The sequence below is a fragment of the Tetrahymena thermophila genome, assembly GCF_000189635.1.
Source record: "Tetrahymena thermophila SB210 genomic scaffold scf_8254596, whole genome shotgun sequence".
NCBI lineage: Eukaryota > Ciliophora > Oligohymenophorea > Hymenostomatida > Tetrahymenidae > Tetrahymena > Tetrahymena thermophila.
Genome location: NW_002476367.1, coordinates 1,110 through 23,229, shown reverse-complemented (window position 1 = coordinate 23,229; position 22,120 = coordinate 1,110). Strand labels below are relative to the sequence as shown.

The 22,120-nt window shown below is 19.3% G+C and overlaps 6 protein-coding genes across 6 annotated transcripts in view; 3 read left to right on the top strand and 3 right to left on the bottom strand. All coding sequences in view use genetic code 6, as the record gives it.

Annotated features, from left to right (window-relative positions):
- Nucleotides 1-97: 97 nt before the first annotated feature.
- Nucleotides 98-3,852, bottom strand: TTHERM_001421350 (oxalate/formate antiporter protein; the record flags this gene model as incomplete). The annotated part of the gene is made up of 6 exons (XM_012798239.1): nt 98-218; nt 469-558; nt 809-898; nt 1,148-1,237; nt 1,477-1,534; nt 3,837-3,852. The coding sequence occupies 6 exons, from the start codon at nt 3,850-3,852 to the stop codon at nt 98-100; spliced, it is 465 nt and encodes a 154-aa protein (XP_012653693.1).
- A 190-nt stretch (nt 3,853-4,042) lies between these two features.
- TTHERM_01421350 (hypothetical protein) lies at nt 4,043-7,129 on the top strand (the record flags this gene model as incomplete). Its single annotated transcript, XM_001018536.2, has 13 exons — nt 4,043-4,147; nt 4,214-4,266; nt 4,339-4,431; nt 4,826-4,915; nt 5,146-5,238; nt 5,407-5,496; nt 5,704-5,793; nt 5,885-5,974; nt 6,131-6,220; nt 6,446-6,535; nt 6,711-6,800; nt 6,862-6,939; nt 7,027-7,129. The coding sequence occupies exons 1-13, from the start codon at nt 4,109-4,111 to the stop codon at nt 7,127-7,129; spliced, it is 1,089 nt and encodes a 362-aa protein (XP_001018536.2). The 5' UTR covers nt 4,043-4,108.
- A 327-nt stretch (nt 7,130-7,456) lies between these two features.
- Nucleotides 7,457-9,789, top strand: TTHERM_001421342 (hypothetical protein; the record flags this gene model as incomplete). Its single annotated transcript, XM_012798238.1, has 10 exons — nt 7,457-7,495; nt 7,554-7,603; nt 7,796-7,885; nt 8,056-8,145; nt 8,269-8,358; nt 8,529-8,618; nt 8,841-8,930; nt 9,102-9,191; nt 9,431-9,520; nt 9,696-9,789. The coding sequence occupies 10 exons, from the start codon at nt 7,457-7,459 to the stop codon at nt 9,787-9,789; spliced, it is 813 nt and encodes a 270-aa protein (XP_012653692.1).
- A 782-nt stretch (nt 9,790-10,571) lies between these two features.
- Nucleotides 10,572-13,169, bottom strand: TTHERM_01421340 (sperm-tail PG-rich repeat protein; the record flags this gene model as incomplete). The annotated part of the gene is made up of 6 exons (XM_001018535.2): nt 10,572-10,685; nt 10,737-11,050; nt 11,103-11,331; nt 11,385-11,519; nt 11,578-11,946; nt 12,456-13,169. 6 exons carry the CDS (start codon nt 13,167-13,169, stop codon nt 10,572-10,574), a joined length of 1,875 nt encoding a protein of 624 aa, XP_001018535.2.
- A 909-nt stretch (nt 13,170-14,078) lies between these two features.
- Nucleotides 14,079-20,968, top strand: TTHERM_01420340 (translation initiation factor eIF-5A family protein; the record flags this gene model as incomplete). Its single annotated transcript, XM_001018534.3, has 34 exons — nt 14,079-14,117; nt 14,175-14,224; nt 14,433-14,522; nt 14,587-14,676; nt 14,895-14,969; nt 15,022-15,111; nt 15,299-15,388; nt 15,437-15,526; nt 15,614-15,703; nt 15,789-15,878; nt 15,985-16,074; nt 16,175-16,264; nt 16,383-16,472; nt 16,586-16,675; nt 16,805-16,894; nt 17,020-17,109; nt 17,240-17,334; nt 17,497-17,542; nt 17,673-17,762; nt 17,886-17,975; nt 18,106-18,195; nt 18,321-18,410; nt 18,540-18,629; nt 18,750-18,839; nt 19,127-19,216; nt 19,337-19,426; nt 19,556-19,645; nt 19,767-19,856; nt 19,986-20,075; nt 20,200-20,289; nt 20,360-20,449; nt 20,571-20,660; nt 20,727-20,801; nt 20,887-20,968. The coding sequence occupies 34 exons, from the start codon at nt 14,079-14,081 to the stop codon at nt 20,966-20,968; spliced, it is 2,892 nt and encodes a 963-aa protein (XP_001018534.3).
- Nucleotides 20,969-22,083: 1,115 nt separating this feature from the next.
- Nucleotides 22,084-22,120, bottom strand: part of TTHERM_001420339 (hypothetical protein) — a gene marked incomplete at both ends in the record, with an annotated part of 972 nt that continues 935 nt past the window's right edge. The window contains one exon of the mRNA XM_012798237.1: nt 22,084-22,120. This exon is cut by the window's right edge and continues 134 nt beyond it. Coding sequence (XP_012653691.1) covers nt 22,084-22,120 — 37 coding nt within the window.

Genomic DNA, 22,120 nt, shown 5'->3' with positions numbered 1-22,120 from the left:
CTAAATTAACAAAGAAAGAACAAAAAAAAGCAAGCACAATAAAAAGAAAAAAAAAAAGAGCTTTATTGTTTTTAATTAGTTTTTATAATTAAAAATATCACAATCCAAAACAAATAAACTGTTTTTACTAAAGCTTAAGTGTCAAATTTGAGAGATTAATGCAATTTGCTAAAGCAGAACCTAAGCCTGATGCACCTTCATCACCAATTTAATTGTCACTTTTTAAATATTGAAGAAAAAATATATCATTAAATAGTTAATTAGAAGGAAAAAATGAAGAAAAAATATGAAATAATAAGAAATAAATAATAAAAGCAAAAGTTCAAAATAAAATGATGAGCTAAATTAACAAAGAAAGAACAAAAAAAACAAGCACAATAAAAAGAAAAAGAAAAAAGAGCTTTATTGTTTTTAATTAGTTTTTATAATTAAAAATATCACAATCCAAAACAAATAAACTGTTTTTACTAAAGGTAAAGTGTCAAATTTGAGAGATTAATGCAATTTGCTAAAGCAGAACCTAAGCCTGATGCACCTTCATCACCAATTTAATTGTTACTTTTTAAATATTGAAGAAAAAATATATCATTAAATAGTTAATTAGAAGGAAAAAATGAAGAAAAAATATGAAATAATAAGAAATAAATAATAAAAGCAAAAGTTGAAAATAAAATGATGAGCTAAATTAACAAAGAAAGAACAAAAAAAAGCAAGCACAATAAAAAGAAAAAAAAAAAGAGCTTTATTGTTTTTAATTAGTTTTTATAATTAAAAATATCACAATCCAAAACAAATAAACTGTTTTTACTAAAGATTAAGTGTCAAATTTGAGAGATTAATGCAATTTGCTAAAGCAGAACCTAAGCCTGATGCACCTTCATCACCAATTTAATTGTCACTTTTTAAATATTGAAGAAAAAATATATCATTAAATAGTTAATTAGAAGGAAAAAATGAAGAAAAAATATGAAATAATAAGAAATAAATAATAAAAGCAAGAGTTCAAATAAAATGATGAGCTAAATTAACAAAGAAAGAACAAAAAAAAGCAAGCACAATAAAAACAAAAAAAAAAAGAGCTTTATTGTTTTTAATTAGTTTTTATAATTAAAAATATCACAATCTAAAACAAATAAACTGTTTTTACTAAAGCCAAAGTGTCAAATTTGAGAGATTAATGCAATTTGCTAAAGCAGAACCTAAGCCTGATGCACCTTCATCACCAATTTAATTGTTACTTTTTAAATATTGAAGAAAAAATATATCATTAAATAGTTAATTAGAAGGAAAAAATGAAGAAAAAATATGAAATAATAAGAAATAAATAATAAAAGCAAGAGTTCAAATAAAATGATGAGCTAAATTAACAAAGAAAGAACAAAAAAAAGCAAGCACAATAAAAAGAAAAAGAAAAAAGAGCATTATTGTTTTTATAATTAAAAATATCACAATCCAAAACAAATAAACTGTTTTTACGAAAGGTAAAGTGTCAAATTTGAGAGATTAATGCAATTTGCTAAAGCAGAACCTAAGCCTAATTTAATTTATTTATTTAATGAATCCTTTGTAATTTTTTATTATAAACTAAATACTTTCTTGGATATTTATTTTTTTTTAAATTATTAAATAAATTAAAAATAAACTTTAAGTGTTTATGATTTGAATAAAATTTATTATAAATTGTTTTATAATTTTTAATCATGCAATCTGCAAATAATAGAACTTTTTAATCAAATATATAAAAAAATTAATTAATTTTTCTCATTATTTTATATCAGATTAAATAGAAAATATTTGAATTGATTTTAAATATAAATACTGTAATAAATAATATACTTTTTACTTACCTGCTTAATCATTAATGTAAAATTATGAACAAAAAAAACATTCATTTATTTTTAAGAGATTAAATCGCATAGTTTTAATAGTAATTTTTCGTAGATTGTATGTTATAGAAAGATCTCAGTCTTAGCCAAAACGCTCTTATCATATAGAGTTGGAATAAAGGAATTAATCAAATAAAAGAAAATTATTTATGAATTTTAATGATAACATAAAGTATCAAAAAGTTAATTAATTTAAGAATTTAAAGTGAAGAAAAAAATGGATTAAAAGGACATAATTTACATTACCGTGAACGTCAACAGTGTAATTAAATTAAATTGTTTAAATTTTTTCTAAAAATATATTTTTTGTTAATAAAAATCAATAATAGTTTTCAGAATCTGACTTGTCTCATCAGACTTATTTTGATTTACGAATTTAGTATATATTAATTAATTTTTATTTTAACTAAACATATCTATAAAAGTTTTGTATTAAATTTTCATTAAATGAATAGAGATGATATTTATCAGGAATCTTAATTTAGCTTGCTTTGTACTTGTTTAGGAAAATTAGAGAAAATTTAATCTTTGGATTTAGATCTATAGTAATTTAAATTAACTATGAAATAAAATTAAATTAAGAAATTGCTTTATTTTAGTATTTAAAAAAATAAATACTTTTTTAATTTAAATTTTTCTTAAACTTTCAATAAATTACTAAAAATAAAATTAATTTTTTTTTAATTTTTTAAATAGTTTATTTTAATAATTAATTTATTTAAAAAATAATATTTTGATAATTTACTATTCACAAATTTAATTCAACAGTTTTATATTGTAAATTTAAAACAGTTACTCAATGCATTCTATCTATAAATCCATATATATATATCTATCTATTAATTAATTTATCTATCTATTATTATTTATAATTTTGACATATATTGAATGCAAAATAATTTATTAAATTCTCAATAAAAAACTAATATTAATCTAATTAAATGCTATTTTTAAAAAAGAAAATATCAATTTGAAGTTAAACAATTTGTTGCTTTATGTGAAGCATTGAGTGTCTTGAAAACCTTATAGAGTCTCAAACTTAATTTTGGCTAAGCTTTTTTTCATTTATATTTTTATAATTGCTTAAAATAAATAAATACTGTAAGATCTCATATTTTAACACCCTCCCTCCAACAAACTTTTGAAAAAATTGTAGGCATTAAAATCTAAAGAGATATTTATTTAATGAAATCAAGATTATTTATCCCTCCCTACTCACACAGTTTATTTACTAAATTTTAATATATCAAATATGGGAATAAGCAAATATTTTATTAATGAAAATTAAAGATACAAAAGAATAGATAGCTTCTTGAAATTAACTATTAGGATAAATATAAAAATTAAATCGGAAAAATTTAATTATCTAAAAAGTGAATTTTGTTTATAATTAAATTATTTTTATTTTTAACTTACATAATAACCTAATTTTATAAAAAAATGCTTTCCTATACAAATAAAAAGCTATTCATTGGTAATTAAAATATATTTTCTTATGATACATTCAATGCTTTAGATGATTTAGAATTTTTTTCAAAAGACATTAATAGAAATTTGAAAGAGTGCTTAGGTGTAAAAAGAGAATTGATTGAGATTTTCCCCGTAAAAAGATGTCAAAAACCATCGAAAATGAATTAAACAGATATGATGAAGTAAAAATATATAAAATATTTATATTTTATGATTATTTTGTAGATTAGGTATTGTAAAAAAAATAAACAAATACTAGATTATGAAGATTTTTATTTTAATAAATGAATAGGAAAATATTCTATGATAAAAAGCAAGGAAGCTAATTACATATCAAATATTTTTGTCTAAATAATTATTAAAATTCAGTTGATTAAGGATTTACTTAGAATCAGTGGAATTTCTAAATATGGAGCAACTAAAAATTATAAAAATTTTCTTAACTTTAATTTATTTATAAATATATCATATATTTTTTACTAACTTGCTTAACCATTAATATAAAATTAAGGTAAAAAAAATCAATCATTCATTTATTTATTTTTAAGAGCTTAAATCACACAGTTTTTATAGTAATTTTTCATAGACTCTATGTAATAGTGGATAGATCTCAGTCATAGCCAAAACGCTCTTTCCATTTAGGGTTGGAATAAAGGAATTAATTGAATAAAAGGAAATTATTGATAAATTTAAATTATAAAATTAAGTATTAAAAAGTTAATTAATTTTAAGAATTAAAAGTGAAGAAAAAAATGGATTAATAGAACATAATTTACACTTCCCCGAACAGCGTAATTATTTTAAATAGTTTATATTGTTTTAAAAATATATTTTTTGTTAATAAAAACCAAAAATAGTTTGCAGAATCTGACTTATCTCATCAGACTCATTTTGATTTACGATTTTATTAGTATAAATTAATTAATTTTTATTTTAACTAAACATATCTATAAAAAATTTTGTATTAAATTTTCATAAATAGATGGGATAATTATAGGGAGCCTTAATTTATTAGCTTGCTTTGTACTAGTTTAAGAAAATGTGAGAAAATTTAATCTTTGGATTTAGATCTCGAGTAATTTAAATTAACTGTGAAATAAAATTAAACTAAGAAATTGTTTTATTTTAGAGTCTATCTTAAAAAATAAATACTTTTTTAATTTTAATTTTTTTTAAACTTTCAATAAATTACTTAAAATAAAATAATATTTATAAAAGAGTTTATTTTAATAATTAATTTATTTATTTAAAAAATATTATTTTGATAATTTACTATTAATAAATTAATTTAATTCAACAGTTTTATATAGTCAATTTAAAACAGTTTATTTCTCAATGCATTCTATATATAAAAATCCATTTCTATCTATTATTATTTAAATTTTTGAAATATATTGAATGCAAAATAATCTATTAAATGCTCTATAATAAACTTATTTTAATTTAATTAAATGTTATTTTTAAAAAAGAAAATTTCCATTTAAAGTTAAGCAATTTGTTGCTTTATGTGAAGTATTAAGTGTCTTGAAAACCTTATAAAGTATCAAACTTAACTTTGGGTAAGCTTTTTTTCATTTAAATTTTTAAAATTGCTTATAATAAATAAATACTGTAAGTTTTCATATTTTAACACCCACCCTCCCTCCAACAAACTTTAGAAAAAATTTTATGTGTTATCTAAAATTTCAGTGTATAGCCTTGAAAAAGGCAGTACCCTTGGGTACTATACATATATATATAATTAATTATCCCTTTTAAATATTTTTACAATTATTTTTTTATAAAAAAGATATTGCAAATTTTAAGATGTAGAGGAATTGATTACATTAGGAGCTGCTTTCAAGAAACTAACAAACCTAACTTGTTTAAAATTTCACTTTTAGTAAATTAATTTGAATTCTTCTAATATTTTTAATATTGATTGATCACAATTTAATTGATTAAAATCTAATTTTTATAATTACCTTCAAACAGTTAAATTAAAACATTTAATTTTTAGCATTTATTAATAATTTAATTTTTTCTTTACTTAATTTTTTTTAAATTAAAGATAATGTGAAATAAATGATACACTAACTATAAGTATTGTTAATGGTTTAGGCCATTTAGAAAAACTAAAATATTTAGAAGTTGGACTATGGTATAAAATAATCATTTTATTTTAATTAATTAATTTTAATAAATTTGTAAATTAAAATTTATAAATAATTTTATTTATTTATTTATTTTTTATTCAATCAACAGCTGTTTTTTTATTAATTTAAAAAACATTAAATTGAAAATAGAAAAACTTTTTTTATTTTAATCAAATATTCAATCAAATCTTATAATCGTTTAAATCTAAAAGGATGAATTAAATAGCATAAGAGGGAGCAACTGATTTAGGAATTCAATTAAGTTGTTTAAAAAACCTAACCAATTTGATATTATACTTAGGGTACCTATTTATATTTAATTTTTTGAATTGATCTATGAAGAACATTTTATGATCATTTTTTTTAGATGATTTTTTGTATTAAAACTAAAAGTGGAAATTAAATTAAAGATTAAGGAGCTGTAGCAATTAGTAAAGGAATATCTGAATTAAAAAATTTAACTGATCTTATATTAATGCTATGGTAAATTCTATTTATTTTTTTTTCATATTAATGTTTCATCTAATAAAAATTTTAATAGTTTCATTTATTTTTATGTTAAAAATTTATTCTGAATATTAAAATATTTAAAATTATTACTTAAATATTTATTTTTATTTAAATGTTTTATATTTATAGGACCAACGGCATAGGTAATGATGGAGCTTCTGCTTTAGGCAAAGCACTCAATAACTTTAAAAATCTAAAATGCTTAGAGTTAAACTTAGAGTAATTTTTATGGCTGTTACTTTATCAAAAATTAAATAAATACCTCAATACTTACCTTCAAATCATAAATAAATTAAAACATATGTTTTATTTACTTGAAACCATATTTTTTGAGGTTTAACTATTTTTATTCTCAATACACCTCCTCCTCTTATTATTTTATACAATATTTAAATGGTTACATTATTTATTGATAAGTATTTTCAAGTTTTTTTTAAAAAAAAGAGATAATTTGATTGGAGATGAAGGAGGAAATAATATTTTAGATGTCTTGAGCACCTGTTAAAATCTCAGTAGTTTATCATTTTCGTTAAAGTAATTAAATATTTATCATATTTCAATATAAATCACCAATAAATTTTATTTTTTAATCTATATATGAATAATCAATAACTTACAATTTTAAGAAATCTAAAAATTTAGTGCAAATTTATCTTTTTACTATCATTATTTTGTATATTTTCTCATTCACTAAATTAATAACTAAAAGGTAAAACGAAACATCTGATTAATTTAATTTGAATGTATCTAAATGCATTTGCAGTATCAATAAATTATTAAGCTTAGAAATAAGAATAACGTAAAATTAAAATTAAAATAGAAGATTTTTGAGCTTATTTAATAATTTAAATATAATTTAGAGAAAATTGCAACTATTTTAAATTTAAAGGTTTACTTAATTGTAATCATTTATAAAATCTTAAAATAGAAATTGAAGAGTAAATATTTTTTTTTAATTTATTTTAAAATCATATTTTTAATATTAAAAGCTAAAAAATAATTAATATTATTTTTATTTAAAATAGAACTTCTTATGAATTCGAATAAATAGTTAAAAAAGCAGCTTTAAAATTAAAAAGATTAATTTATTTAGAAATTGTTAACTTATAATTTATGGAAGGTGGGTGAAAAGGAAGGGTTTTAGATTATATCTAAATAATTTTCTTTAAGCCATTCTTTTGTATGTTTATCTGTGTCGGAGGATTGTCCATCTTAGAGTAAATAAATATACTCTTTCATTTTAATAAAAATTTTCTTAAATAAATGGTAGTAATTGCTATTTAATGCATATTTTTTCTGTAGCAAATAAATATTCTTTATTTTAATTTGATTTTATAGTTAGCTTTTGCAAGAATTTGAGTGTTTTGTAAAATTTAATTTAGTATATACTTAATATAATTAAAATTATAAACTAACTTTGAACATAATAAATTAATTATTCTATTTGAAAAAAAAATGCTGTAATAAAAAAAATGCTTTCATGATCTTCTTGAGGTATTTATTCTATTTTTAAAAGACTTTTAATTTAATAACAGTATTTTAATAAAAAAAGTTTTTTTACTCTTCTCTATCAACACACTCTCATCTTCAAGTCAATCTTAGGTAATCTATTAATAAATACATTTTTAAATAATATTTAATATTTTGCTTATAATACTCTTTTATTTTATAAAAAATAACGAATAAATATTTAAATAAGTTTTATCTAGAAACCTATTTTATATTTTACTACTTTTAAATTATTTTATAATATTTTAAATATATTTTTTAAAATTATCTTAAATAATTTAAAAGTGGACATATAATGGAGGATGAAGAATTTTCAATTTTATTTTAAGCATTAACTAAATGCACAAATGTTTCTACTTTACATCTCGAACTATAGTAAAATTATTTTTTATATAATTTATTTGCCTATTTTGAATACAAATAAAATAATTTAAGAATCAATTTTTTTCTAAGTTGATTTATTTATTATCTTTAAGTTATTTTAAAATTAAAAAAAATATTTTATTAATATTTAATAAATAAATCATATTTTAAAAATTGAAAAGCCAAAATTATATTGAGGATAATAACTTAGCACTTTTAGGTTCTGCTTTAGCAAACAGTCTAAATCTATCAGATTTAACAGTAAATCTAGGGTAAATATAATACAAGATTGTATAAAACTGACAAATCAATTAATTTCTTTTTTATATATAAACTATCATGCAAATATATTATTTTATATGACATATTCAAAACAAAATATAAAATATTAACAGCTGTAATTAAATTTAAGATTAAGCTACATCAAGTTTAGCTGAGGCATTAAAAGCGTGTACTAAAATATAAAAATTATAACTCTTTCTCAAGTAAAATTAATATTTTTATTTTATTTTCATATAACTCAATATTCAAATTTAAATTAATAGAATAATCAATATACCTTAATATTTTTGAAAATAATATTTTATTTAATTTAAGATATAAAGCAATAAATAGTTTAATTTTTTAATTGAGTTTATTTTTTTATTTAAAAAAGCGAAAATTAAATCGGAGACTCAAGTATATAAAATTTAAGCTCTGGTTTATCTAGCTGTGCAAACCTTTCAGCTTTAACTCTTGATCTAATGTAAAAATATATAATTAATTTCGAAATTCTTCGTTTAATATAGTATTAAAATATGCACACAAAAAATTAGCTTAAATCAAAACAAAAATAATTTAAAATAAATTTAATTTTTTTATTTTCTGTTAAATTGCTTTATTTTAATCTAAGTCATCTTTTTTTATAAAAATATGTTTTTAAATATTTATGTAATTTATTAACTTAAATAAAAATATATTATAAAAGGAGTAACAATATTGGGTCATAGGGAGCCTTACACTTAAGCTCTGCTTTAGTAAAATGCTCAATGCTTTCTACTTTAAAGATCGAACTTTAGTAAAAAGACATGTTATTTATAAATTATTTTTTTTAATTGTTAATTATTTTATTTGTTATATTTATATTTCTTTTGATTGCTAATTCTAAACAATTTTAGTTAAAAAATTTATAATTTATAAATTTATTAATTTACTGTTTAAATTAATCTGATTAATTTTTATATAAAAGCAATAATCAAATTGGGGATGAAGGTTTATCAAGCTTAGGTCATTCAATAGAAAATTGCATTAAGCTTTCTAATTTACATATTGATGTTAGGTAACATATTTATTTACTATAGTTTTATAATTTTTACATTTATTTTAAACTATTTGCTTTTAAGTAAGTAAAAGAAGCTATGAATTAACATTTAATTGCTTTATTTTATTTTAATTAATCCCTTTAGATTTAATAAATTATTTTAAATTAATTTATTAAAAAAATGAATATTTCAGCAAATAAATACATAATTTATCTCTTTTAGGTGCTATTTTTTATTTAAATTTTTAATAAAAAAGTGATAATTAAATAAGTGATGAAGGTAAGTTAAGATTTGGTATTGCTTTATAAAAATGTAAAAATCTCTCAAATTTGAACATTGATTTGCTGTAAAGTTTATTTTTTTAAATACTTTTATTTATTTGTAATAGGAACATATTCTTTTGATTATTTTTTTACTAATTTATTTAATTAATTATCATGCATTAAATTTTTGATTAATTATTTTAATTTATCATTTTAATGATTGCATTTTTTCACTTAATTATAAATTTTATAAAAAAGCTACAATAATATTGATGAAGACGAATCTTAGTTTACTTTTATGAATAAAATTCTTAAAATAAAGAAATTAATTAATAAAACTATTAATACTTGATAAATTTGAATAAGAATAAAGGCATATATATAGTATTAATTAAATTAAAACAGCTAATCCATCCTGAATTTAAAATATCCCTAAATAAATTGATAAAATAATGATATTTCATTTAATTTTAATGCTTATAAATTACTTTGTTCATGTTATAGCTTAATTATCTTTATCAAACTATTTTTGTTAGATTTTGATAAATTTTTCAAAATATTTAATTGATAATTTTTTTAATTATTTTAATAAATTTAATTCCTAATTATTTAAAATAAAACTATTCATTATATTTAAAGTTTATCAAGTTTAAAATATTATTCTTTTTTTGTAGAGAAACAAAAATATTTAAAATATTTTTGATTATTGAAATTGATTTTCTAGAAAGTAATTATTTTATTTAATTAGTAACATAGTTTTATTTGCTTAATAAAATTCCCTGTTTAAATTTCTTTAATAACAATAATTATTTTAATATTTTAAACTTAAATATTTCTTAAAGGTAAAAAATTGATTTTAACTTTTAAAAATAATTTGTTTGAACTTAAATGATTTAAAATACATTTAAACAAAAAAATAAAGAAAGAGAAAGCAAAGAATAATAAATAAAAAAGAGAAAATATTACATTTTATTTACAAAAATATTAAAAATTGATTGATTGAAATTGAAAAAATATATTTTATTTTATAAATATTTATTTGATTTCAATTTACAAAGTAAAATAAAATATATAAACAAATATTTATAAATGATTTAAAATCTTCATTTTAACAAAATAGTTAATTAATTTTGTTCACTTTTTTTAGTATTTTACATTAAAACTTCTCTTCATCCAATCTTGCTTACTTTCATAAATTCCTGGTCCTAGACTATCATCTTTATTAGGAATGTAATCGATTTTTTTTACCTTGGAATATTTTGAAAAATTAATAAGAATGATAAATAGAAAAAATTGTACTTTTGAAACAAATGGCTGCTAAACAACACGTTTAGGGGCATTGTAAACAGTGTCAGATTCTTTAGTTAAGGATTTGCATTTTTTATGTAAAATATTCTCATCAAATGTTTAATTCAAACGATTTTTAGGAGTCAAGTTTTAAGAAGTACCTGCTGTACTTTTTTCGTAATGATTAAAACGAGGTTTTTTAGAGTCAAAGCCTGGTTTTTCTACATCAATTTTTTTAAGATTCTCTATAAATAATTTTTACTTTGTTGTTTTGTAATTTATTGTGTTATAATCAAGACTGTATTCGCCACAACTAGGAATGTTTTCTTTTTATATGAATAAATAAATGAAATCAAGGATTTAAATCTTTAAAATTACTGTCTTTTTTTCCATAAGGATCTCTTTAAGTTTGTGATTTGAAAAATGAGTTGAAATCCATAGACGAATTAGAAAATTATTTATTTCCTGAGTTTTCGTCATTATTGCTTACATATTATCCTGGACCTGGTAACTCATTAGCCTCAAAATCATCTCTGAAACGTGGTTAATGAGACCCAAATTTACCTTTATATCCCATGTGATATCTTTTAATGATGTCTCCTCTTATCTGAAACAAAATAAATTATTTTAACTATTCAATTTAACTTTTATAAATATTACAGATTTAGTTTAATTAATATCATAAACTCCAACTCCCGGAATCTCTTTTTGTATTTTATATGGTATTAAAAATTGATCATCCCTTTCTGGAGCATTTTAAAAAGAAATATTAGCAGACTTAGGAGGCTTTCTTATCTAAATAAATAATAATAACAATATCTTTGTAAGATCATAGTTTATAATATTTAATTACATCAAAACCGGGTTTTTATTAATAGTGACCTGGATCTAAGTTATAGCCTTTATCATTCTCTTTAAAGCGATCAGAAGTAGAACAAAAATTTTACAAAATGAATGGTTTTTTGGAATTAGCTTCATTAAACTAAGAAGGAATATTATAAGAAGCAGGTTCAGGTTGAACTCTTCCTAGCAGAAGAGAGTTTTCATATTCAATTTAATCAAATAAAGTTCTTCTTGGCTGTTATCTAAATGAAGCAGACATTCCCTTTTTATATCTAGGTTCTAATTTTTTATTAAGCTGATACCTTCCTGGCCCAACAACTTTATTTATATGCTTCTAGTTATCAAATCTATCAACCCTTGACTTGCTCCAAACACTTGGCTTTACATATTAAAAATTAAACATATTTTAATATCATTTTACTAAAAATAAATAAAAAAAATTGTTATTTTTAATCATTTTCTTAAAATTATAATCTAGTTTTTGTTTCAAATATTTGCCATTTATAGCATTTAAAGTATTTTTTAATGAGCAAATAAACACTTTATATTATTAATTTCTTTGTTATTTTCGATTTATTTTACTTTTAATGATTTTATCCACTCAATTACTTTTTAATTATTTAAAATAATTCTAATTATTTAATTATTTTTAGTATATCAACTTATTCCTTTTTATTAAATATCTTAAAATCTATTTATTTAATTGATAATGCTCACTCTAAATTAAGGATTAATTGATAGTTTTAATTATCTTAATAACTTTGTTATGAGATATTTTAACTCATGAAAAACAAAACCCTAAATTTAAAATATTTTATCTTTCATATTTTTTATGCATCTTTTAGATTTTTTGTAAAAAATATAGAGCCTTTGAATTGAATTACTTACTTTTTTATCTTGGTTTACAAATCCACTTTTAATCTCATACTCGCCAGGTCCAACGTTGATCCCGCTTTAATTAGTTGAAAATAACTAATCTAATTCGGAAGCTCTATTTGAAGCAGCTGTAGTTGTTGTGTTAATTTTATTCAAAGGAGACTTTTGGTCATTATTTTTAGCAGTTTAAATCGTTCTCGCAGGGATAGAAGATATTTTTCTGGACATATTATGCAATCTGATTTCATTTAGAACAATATTGTGATCTGGATTTATTTAGCTCACCTTACTTACATTCTTTACTTTAACAGTATCCTCAAAATTATATGAACCTGGACCAGGTAATTGGCTAGCAGCAGTATTTTAAAATCTGTTGACAGTCGATCTGAAATTGCTACTGCCTTAGGTTTATACTTTGAGCACAATCGTTTAATCATTAATTACTGTTGTTTATACATTTCCTTTAACTAATGGCTTTGATAATTCGTAGCTTCCAGGGCCAGGAGAAACATCTGTCGGATTTTACTAACCTTAAATGCCTTTCTTCTTGTTCTTTTTACTCAAAAAAGATTCATCCCTCTCTGTGGTACTCAAAAAAGGAGCATATCCCTTATTTTATTTGTAATATTATTAACCTACATATCTACCAGGCCCTAAATGAGATGTATCTAACAACTAATTTTCAAAAGAACTCAATCCTCTATCTTTTTCGTAAACAAACGCCATCTAATAAATTTGCTTTATTTATCAAAGTAGCAGGTAGCAGCACCCTTTTAATTTATGTATTTTGAAGTAACTTAAATTTGTCCTTTTATTTATAATAAAAAGCTAATATATTCTTTCTGTGTTATTGCTTAACGGTATAAGAAGAATTTATATTTTTTAATCAGATAAATTAATAGTTTTTGTTATTTATTGAAATATTAGCTCAATTTAGTACTAATTATTTAATATATTTCCATTCATTCAATTAATATTCCAATCAATTTTTATAATATTTTGATATAAATACTTAAACACCGACCGCATGTTTGTAGCTAGCAATTTTTTAAATCAAAAACACATTTTTTATTTTTGTGAATATTTATTCTATTTCAAAATTATAAATATTTAAAAAACTAAGTTTTCAATCAAAAATATTTGATAAAACTTTAGAAGTTATATTTAAAATGAACAATAAATCGTTAAGAGACCAATTAATTTAATAAAAGTAAATTCAATAAAAATAAATTATTTCTACTTTTCATTAATTTTTCTAGGGTAATATTTTCAACTAACAATTTTAATAAATTCATTTTATTAATTAAGAAAATTTCAGTGTAATTTAAATATAAAAATGAGAATTTTAATTTGGCTATATAATAGCGTAAACATTCTATATAAAGAAGAAGAAAAAAATAATTTTCTTCAATAACTCTCTCTCTAAAAATTTGCAAAAAATGAGTGTTAATATATATATATGGACGCTAATATAGGAGAATCTACTGTATATATTATAGAATGGCACACAAATTAAATAAGAATACTTAATAAAGAAAATCAATAGTTTTTTTAATTAATCAAAATTATTAATTTCTGATCATAATTAAATAATTAATTAATAATCAAAGAAAAAAATAGTAATAAATAAAAAAAATGGAGTAATAGAATAACTGTTAAAACATTCTATAAGATGTATCCATCATTATTGATTTTATTTATTATTATAAAATCTTTTTTTTAAATAAGTAGTTAATGAAATCTAACTTGGAAACTCTAACTCATATTGACTTACAGTTAAAGTAAGAAACATAAATATAAATTTTTTCATTAATATTTAATCATACATTTTTCAAATAAATCAAACAATGTTTTTTTAATAAAAATAAATATATAAATTTTTTTTTTTTTTATTACAAAATTAAGAATAAATAAAATTTAATATCTTTCATTCATTAATTCATTTATTCTTAAATTAAATTCTTTTGTTATTATTTATAAAATAAATAGAAATTGTACTCTCAGTAATGAACAAGTTGCTTAACTTAACAATTCTTTAGTAAAATGTGAAAAATTAGAATCTTTAGTATTAAATCTTAAGTATATTTTAACTTTATTATCTTAAATTACATAATTAATTTTTTGTTATCAATCTAACATGTAGTAAGGAAAATATTTCAGATGATAGGATAAATTAATTATTTGCTAAATTTTTCTTTTTAAAGTAATTTGTTGAAACTGGTAATAATATGAGGTAAATAAATATATTTTTTATGTTAATAAATCTTAATATAGCAAACAAATTGCTTAATAAATTATAACATTATGTTATCACCTTAGTTATTTCTACCATTTATAAAAAGCTAAAAGTTTTAATCTTAAAATATGTTAAATAAAATATTAATTTATATGTTGATTTAATAATTTAAATTAATTAAAATAGTTTTTTTTAATTTTATTCTATTTAAATAGCAATGATTAAATATATTCCCAATCTTTGATTATCCTAAAAAATATTCTCATAGATCAAGGTTATCAAGAACTTAGGTAAAATAGAAGTAACTATTGGTATTTAATTGATTTATTTTTAATTTGAAAGATTAAATGATATTGAACCTTAAGGAAATATTCTATTAGAAGAAACTATGAGCAATCTAATTAATCTTAACAGTTTATAGTTAAACTTAGAGTATATTTTTTTTAATTAATTTATTTATTTATTTATTGATTTTTTAATAAAATTAAGTTCATCTTTCAAAACTCATTAACATTTTTCATTAAATATAATAAATTATATTTAATAATATCTTTTAAAACTCATTAGCACTTTTCATTAACCATAGTAAATTATATTTAATAATATTTTATAATAAAAGTGGAAATTAATTAGGAGAAGAAGGAGCAGTTTGGATTTGCAAAGTATTAAATAGATGCAAAACACTTAACAACTTAAATCTGCAGCTTTGGTAATTTAATTTTAATTCTATTAAAAATATTCAATTATATTTGGAAAGGAAAAATAAAATAGGTGACAGAGGGATATCGAGTATTGCAGAAGGTATTAGTAGTTGTGCTAAACTCACAAATTTAACTTTAAATGCAGAGTAAACTTTATTGATGATCCTTTCTAAATTAAAAAATTATCTTTCAATATAATTTTATACCTAATTGTAAATAAAAACTTAAAAAAGTTCAAACTTATTTGGAAAAGAAGGTGCATATTCTATAAGTACGACATTAAGTAATTGTAAAATGTTGACTCATCTAGATATTAACCTCTCGTAAATAAATTTTAATCAAATAAATTCTTAAAATTTTATTAGTTATCATTAATTTTTATTTATATATCATTATATGTTTTATTAGTAACAATTAAATTGGAGAAGAAGGGGCATCAGCTATTTGTATTGTACTAGGTGGCTGTTAATTACTTAAGAATTTAAAATTTTCACTATGGTAATTAATTTTGATTTTTCAATTTAAGTATTTTTAAAAATACTATTAATTAATCAATTCAAGTATGATAAATTTATTTATAAGCATATGATTTTTATGATAAAAGTAATAATTAAATTGGTGATAAAGGAGCATATTGTTTTGGAACAGCATTAAGTAACTTACAGTTACTTACTAATTTAAAATTTTATCTTAGGTAATTTTGATTTTACAATTTTTATAATCTAAAAAAATTTAATGAAATTATTTTTAAAATAATTTATTTGTTAATAATTTGATTTGTTTTATTTCAAAAGGGGAAATTAAATTGGAGATGATGGTGCATAAAATATTTTATTAGGATTAAGAAAATGCACTCAACTTACTAATTTAATATTTGATATAAGGTAAATTTTTTTATTATTTTTGAAAAAAAAAAAGTTTTTTATTTCAACTGAATTTAAAATACTTTAATTTATAATATTTATTAAATTTTTAATAAAATGTGATTTCCATTTATACAAGCTTCAATTAAATTGGGGATGATGGAGTTTCTACTTTTGATACAAAACTTGGTAACTTCAAATTCCTTACTAGTCTCAAATTCTACATTTGGTAAAAAAATATTTTATTAATTTATTGGTAACTAAAAAAAGTTTGAGTTATTTTGATTTAAATTTCTAAATAAATTTAAATAATTAATAAATTTATTTACTTCATTTGAAAAGGCAAAATAAAATCGGTGATAAAGGAGCTTAAAATATTGGATTAGGTTTGAGTAACTGCAATCAACTTACAAATTTAGAATTTGACATAAGGTAAATTTATTTCATTACTTACTTTTAATAAAATTTATGTTAAAGTATTTTATTCTAACTAAATTAAAACTTACTTTTAACTTATAAAATGTCTTAAATTTTAAATTAAACATAATTTGCATATAAAAGTGACAATTAAATTGGGGAAGATGGAGCTTCTACTATTGGTACAGCACTTGGTAACTGTAAATTCCTAACAAATCTTAAATTTAACATCTTGTAAAATTATATTTTATTTATTTATTATTGGTAACTAAAAAAAGGTTGAATTATTTTATATATTTTGATTTAAATTTCAAAATCAATTTAAATAGTTCATAAATTTACTTACTTCATTTGAAAAGGTTCAATAAAATCGGTGATAAAGGAGCTTAAAATATTGGATTAGGTTTGAGTAACTGCTATCAACTTACAAATTTAGTATTTTTAATGGGGTAAATTTATTTCATTTATAACTTTTAAAAAAAAGTTATGTTAAAGCATTTTATTCAAACTGAATTAAAACTTACTTTTAACTTATAAAATATCTTAAATTTTAAATTAAACATAATTTCCATATAAAAGTGGCAATTAAATTGGGGATGATGGAGCTTCTACTATTGGTACAGCACTTGGGAACTGTAAATTCCTAACAAATCTTAAATTTGGCATTCGGTAAAGTTATATTATATTTATTTATTATTGGTAACTAAAAAAAGGTTGAATTATTTTATATACTATAAATGCTCATTAATTAAGACATATTTTAATTAAGGCATTTTTTTCTTAAATTTTTTATTTTTTTAAAATCTGTGATAAAGGAGCATAAAATATTGGATTAGGTTTGAGTAACTGCAATCAACTTACAAATTTAGAATTTTGTATAAGGTAAATTTATTTCTTTTTTAACTTTTAAAAAAAGTTATGTTAAAGTATTTTATTCCAAACTGAATTAAAACTTACTTTTAACTTATAAAATGTCTTAAATTTTAAATTAAACATAATTTGCATATAAAAGTGACAATTAAATTGGGGATGATGGAGCTTCTACTATTGGTACAGCACTTGGTAACTGTAAATTCCTAACAAATCTTAAATTTGAAATTTCGTAAAATTATATTATTTTTATTTATTATTGATAACTAAAATGAGTTTGAATTATTTTTTTATTTTGATTTAAATTTCAAAATCAATTTAAATAGTTAATAAATTATTTATTTTGTATGAAAAGGTACAATTAAATCGGTGATAAAGGAGCATAAAATATTGGATTAGGTTTAAGTAACTGCAATCAACTTACAAATTTAGAATTTTGCATAATGTAAATTTATTTCATTTATAACTTTTAAAAAAAGTTATGTTAAAGTATTTTATTCCAAACTGAATTAAAACTTACTTTTAACTTATAAAATGTCTTAAATTTTAAATTAAACATAATTTGCATATAAAAGTGACAATTAAATTGGGGAAGATGGAGCTTCTACTATTGGTACAGCACTTGGTAACTGTAAATTCCTAACAAATCTTAAATTTGACATTTCGTAAAATTATATTATTTTTATTTATTATTGATAACTAAAATGAGTTTGAATTATTTTATAAATTTTGATTTAAATTTCAAAATCAATTTAAAAAGTTAATAAATTGATTTATTTTGTTTGAAAAGGGGCAATAAAATCCGTGATAAAGGAGCATAAAATATTGGATTAGGTTTAAGTAACTGCAATCAACTTACAAATTTAGAATTTTGTATAAGGTAAATTTATTTCTTTTTTAACTTTTAAAAAAAGTTATGTTAAAGCATTTTATTCAAACTGAATTAAAACTTACTTTTAACTTATAAAATATCTTAAATTTTAAATTAAACATAATTTCCATATAAAAGTGACAATTAAATTGGGGAAGATGGAGCTTCTACTATTGGTACAGCACTTGGTAACTGTCAATTCCTAACAAATCTTAAATTTGACATAAGGTAAAGTTATAATATATTTATTATTGATAACTAAAATGAGTTTGAATTATTTTTTTTATTTTGATTTAAATTTCAAAATCAATTTAAATAGTTAATAAATTATTTACTGCATTTGAATAGGAACAATAAAATCTGTGATAAAGGAGCACAAAATATTGGATTAGGTTTGAGTAACTGCAATCAACTTACAAATTTAGAATTTGACATAGGGTAAATTTATTTCATTTATAACTTTTAAAAAGTTATGTTAAAGCATTTTATTTATACTGAATTAAAACTTACTTATAACTTATAAAATGTCTTAAATTTTCAATTAAACATAATTTGGTATGAAAAGGTACAATAAAATCTGTGATAAAGGAGCATAAAATATTGGATTAGGTTTGAGTAACTGCAATCAACTTACAAATTTAGAATTTTGCATAAGGTAAATTTATTTCACTTTTAACTTATAAAATGTCTTAAATTTTAAATTAAACATAATTTGCATATAAAAGCAAAAATTAAATTGGGGATGATGGAGCTTCTACTATTGGTACAGCACTTGGTAACTGTAAATTCCTAACAAATCTTAAATTTGACATAAGGTAAAGTTATAATATATTTATTATTGATAACTTAAAAAAGTTTGAATTATTTTATATATTTTGATTTAAATTTCAAAATAAATTTAAATAGTTAATAAATTATTTATTTTGTATGAAAAGGTACAATAAAATCTGTGATAAAGGAGCATAAAATATTGGATTAGGTTTGAGTAACTGCAATCAACTTACAAATTTAGAATTTGACATAGGGTAAATTTATTTCATTTATAACTTTTAAAAAAAGTTATGTTAAATTATTTTATTCATACTGAATTAAAACTTACTTTTAACTTATAAAATGTCTTAAATTTTAAATTAAACATAATTTGCATACAAAAGTTGCAATTAAATTGGGGATGATGGAGCTTCTACTATTGGTACAGCACTTGGGAACTGTAAATTCCTAACAAATCTTAAATTTGACATAAGGTAAAGTTATAATATATTTATTATTGATAACTAAAATAAGTTTGAATTATTTTATAAATTTTGATTTAAATTTCAAAATCAATTTAAAAAGTTAATAAATTGATTTATTTTGTTTGAAAAGGGACAATAAAATCGGTGATAAAGTAGCATAAAGTATTGTATTAGGTTTGAGTAACTGCAATCAACTTACAAATTTAGAATTTGACATAGGGTAAATTTATTTCATTTATAACTTTTAAAAAAAGTTATGTTAAAGCATTTTATTCAAACTGATTTAAAACTTACTTTTAACTTATCAAATGTCTTAAATTTTAAATTAAACATAATTTGCATATAAAAGCAAAAATTAAATTGGGGATGATGGAACTTCTACTATTGGTACAGCACTTGGTAACTGTAAATTCCTAACAAATGTTACATTTAACATTTAGTAAAATTATATTATTTTTATTTATTATTGATAACTAAAATAAGTTTGAATTATTTTTTTTATTTTGATTTAAATTTCAAAATAAATTTAAATAGTAAATAAATTATTTATTTTGTATGAAAAGGAATAATAAAATCGGTGATAAAGGAGCATAAAATATTGGATTAGGTTTGAGTAACTGCAATCAACTTACAAATTTAGAAATTTGCATAAGGTAAATTTATTTCACTTTTAATTTATAAAATGTCTTAAATTTTAAATTAAACATAATTTGCATATAAAAGCAAAAATTAAATTGGGGATGATGGAGCTTCTACTATTGGTACAGCACTTGGTAACTGTAAATTCCTAACAAATCTTAAATTTGACATAAGGTAAAGTTATAATATATTTATTATTGATAACTTAAAAAAGTTTGAATTATTTTATATATTTTGATTTAAATTTCAAAATAAATTTAAATAGTTAATAAATTTATTTATTTTGTTTGAAAAGGAAGAATAAAATCGGTGATAAAGGAACATAAAGTATTATATTAGGTTTGAGTAACTGCAATCAACTTACAAATTTAGTTTTTAGCTCAGAGTAAATTTTATTTATTACTTTTGAAAAAAATGAGTTATAGTTTTAAAAATATTTTTATTTTTTTAGTAATAATGAGAAGTTTCTAAAATCAAGAGAAATTATCAACTGTAAAAATATAAAGCTATTGAAACTATCTATTTAGTAATTACTTTTTTTTGTTTAAAATAAGATAATTTTAAGTAAAATTTTTTATTTATTTAAAAAATAAATTAATATTTATAAAAAGTGAATTGCCTGAATAAAGACAAACAGAAATCAAAAGATTAGCTTAAAAAATAAAAAGATTGGTGGAATTATATTTTAATTGAATTTACTAAAATTAATAATTAAATATTTATTTTTTATTAAAAGTAAATAAAAAAGATTGAATATATTGGTATATATATTTTTTTAATACCATTTTTGGAAAAGTAATTGATTTAATCTAATAGTTTAAATTTAATAAATTATTATTTATATAATTAATTTAATTCACTTAAGAGCTAAATATGACATTATTTAAAAAAAATTTTTAATTTTAAAGATATGATAATTATTTTAAATGTTTTTATTTAATTTATTTAAAAAATTTTGTTTATTAATTTTGTGTTTTAATTAATCTTTCTTTACTAATAATTATTATGGTCCTAATTCAAGATTTTTGTTTTACAAAAATGAAAAATAAGTAAAGTTAATATTTTAATATTTTTAGTTACCGCTTATAATTAATACTATATTTGAAGTATATTTATAAATTTAAATTTATTTATTTCAATTATTATTAATTAATCAACTAAATTATTTATCTTATATATCTTAAAAGGATTACTTTTAAATATTTTACAAAAATGAAAATAGAATATTTTAAATATAAAATCTCAAAAAATTAAATTAGGATTAAATATTGCTTAAAAAGTTTAGAAAATAAAATTTATGGAAAGTAAGCTTTTTCATTAGAAAAATCATTGTAAATGATTTAATAAAAGTTATTTAATCAAATATTTTAAATTAAATTTAAGATTTTATTTCAGAAAAATTGTTTAAGAGTAATTTAAATTAAATAAAAGTTAAAGCAGATACACATTTTTTAGATAAATTAATGAGTAAATAAGTATTTAAAAAAGTGACAATAATAAGTGATCACTTAATTTATTCAATAGATAAGATTATATTAAACTAAACTTATATTTTTTCTTAATGATTGAATTAATTTATTAATATCTTCTATCCTTTATGATAAATAAAATAATATATTTAAAAGCTTAAAATTTATGCTAGTTTAATAATTTTCTTGAAAATTAATAAAGAATTAAAGATTTTAATCCCTCATAATATTTAATTAAAATTAAATCTTAAATTATATTTTTGCATATACCATCCAAATTTAAGTTGTAGTTTTCTTAGTTTACATTACTTTAAACATAAAGCCAGTTGTTTTATGTTTTCATTTGTAAAATATAGACCTCTTTTATATAAAAAAT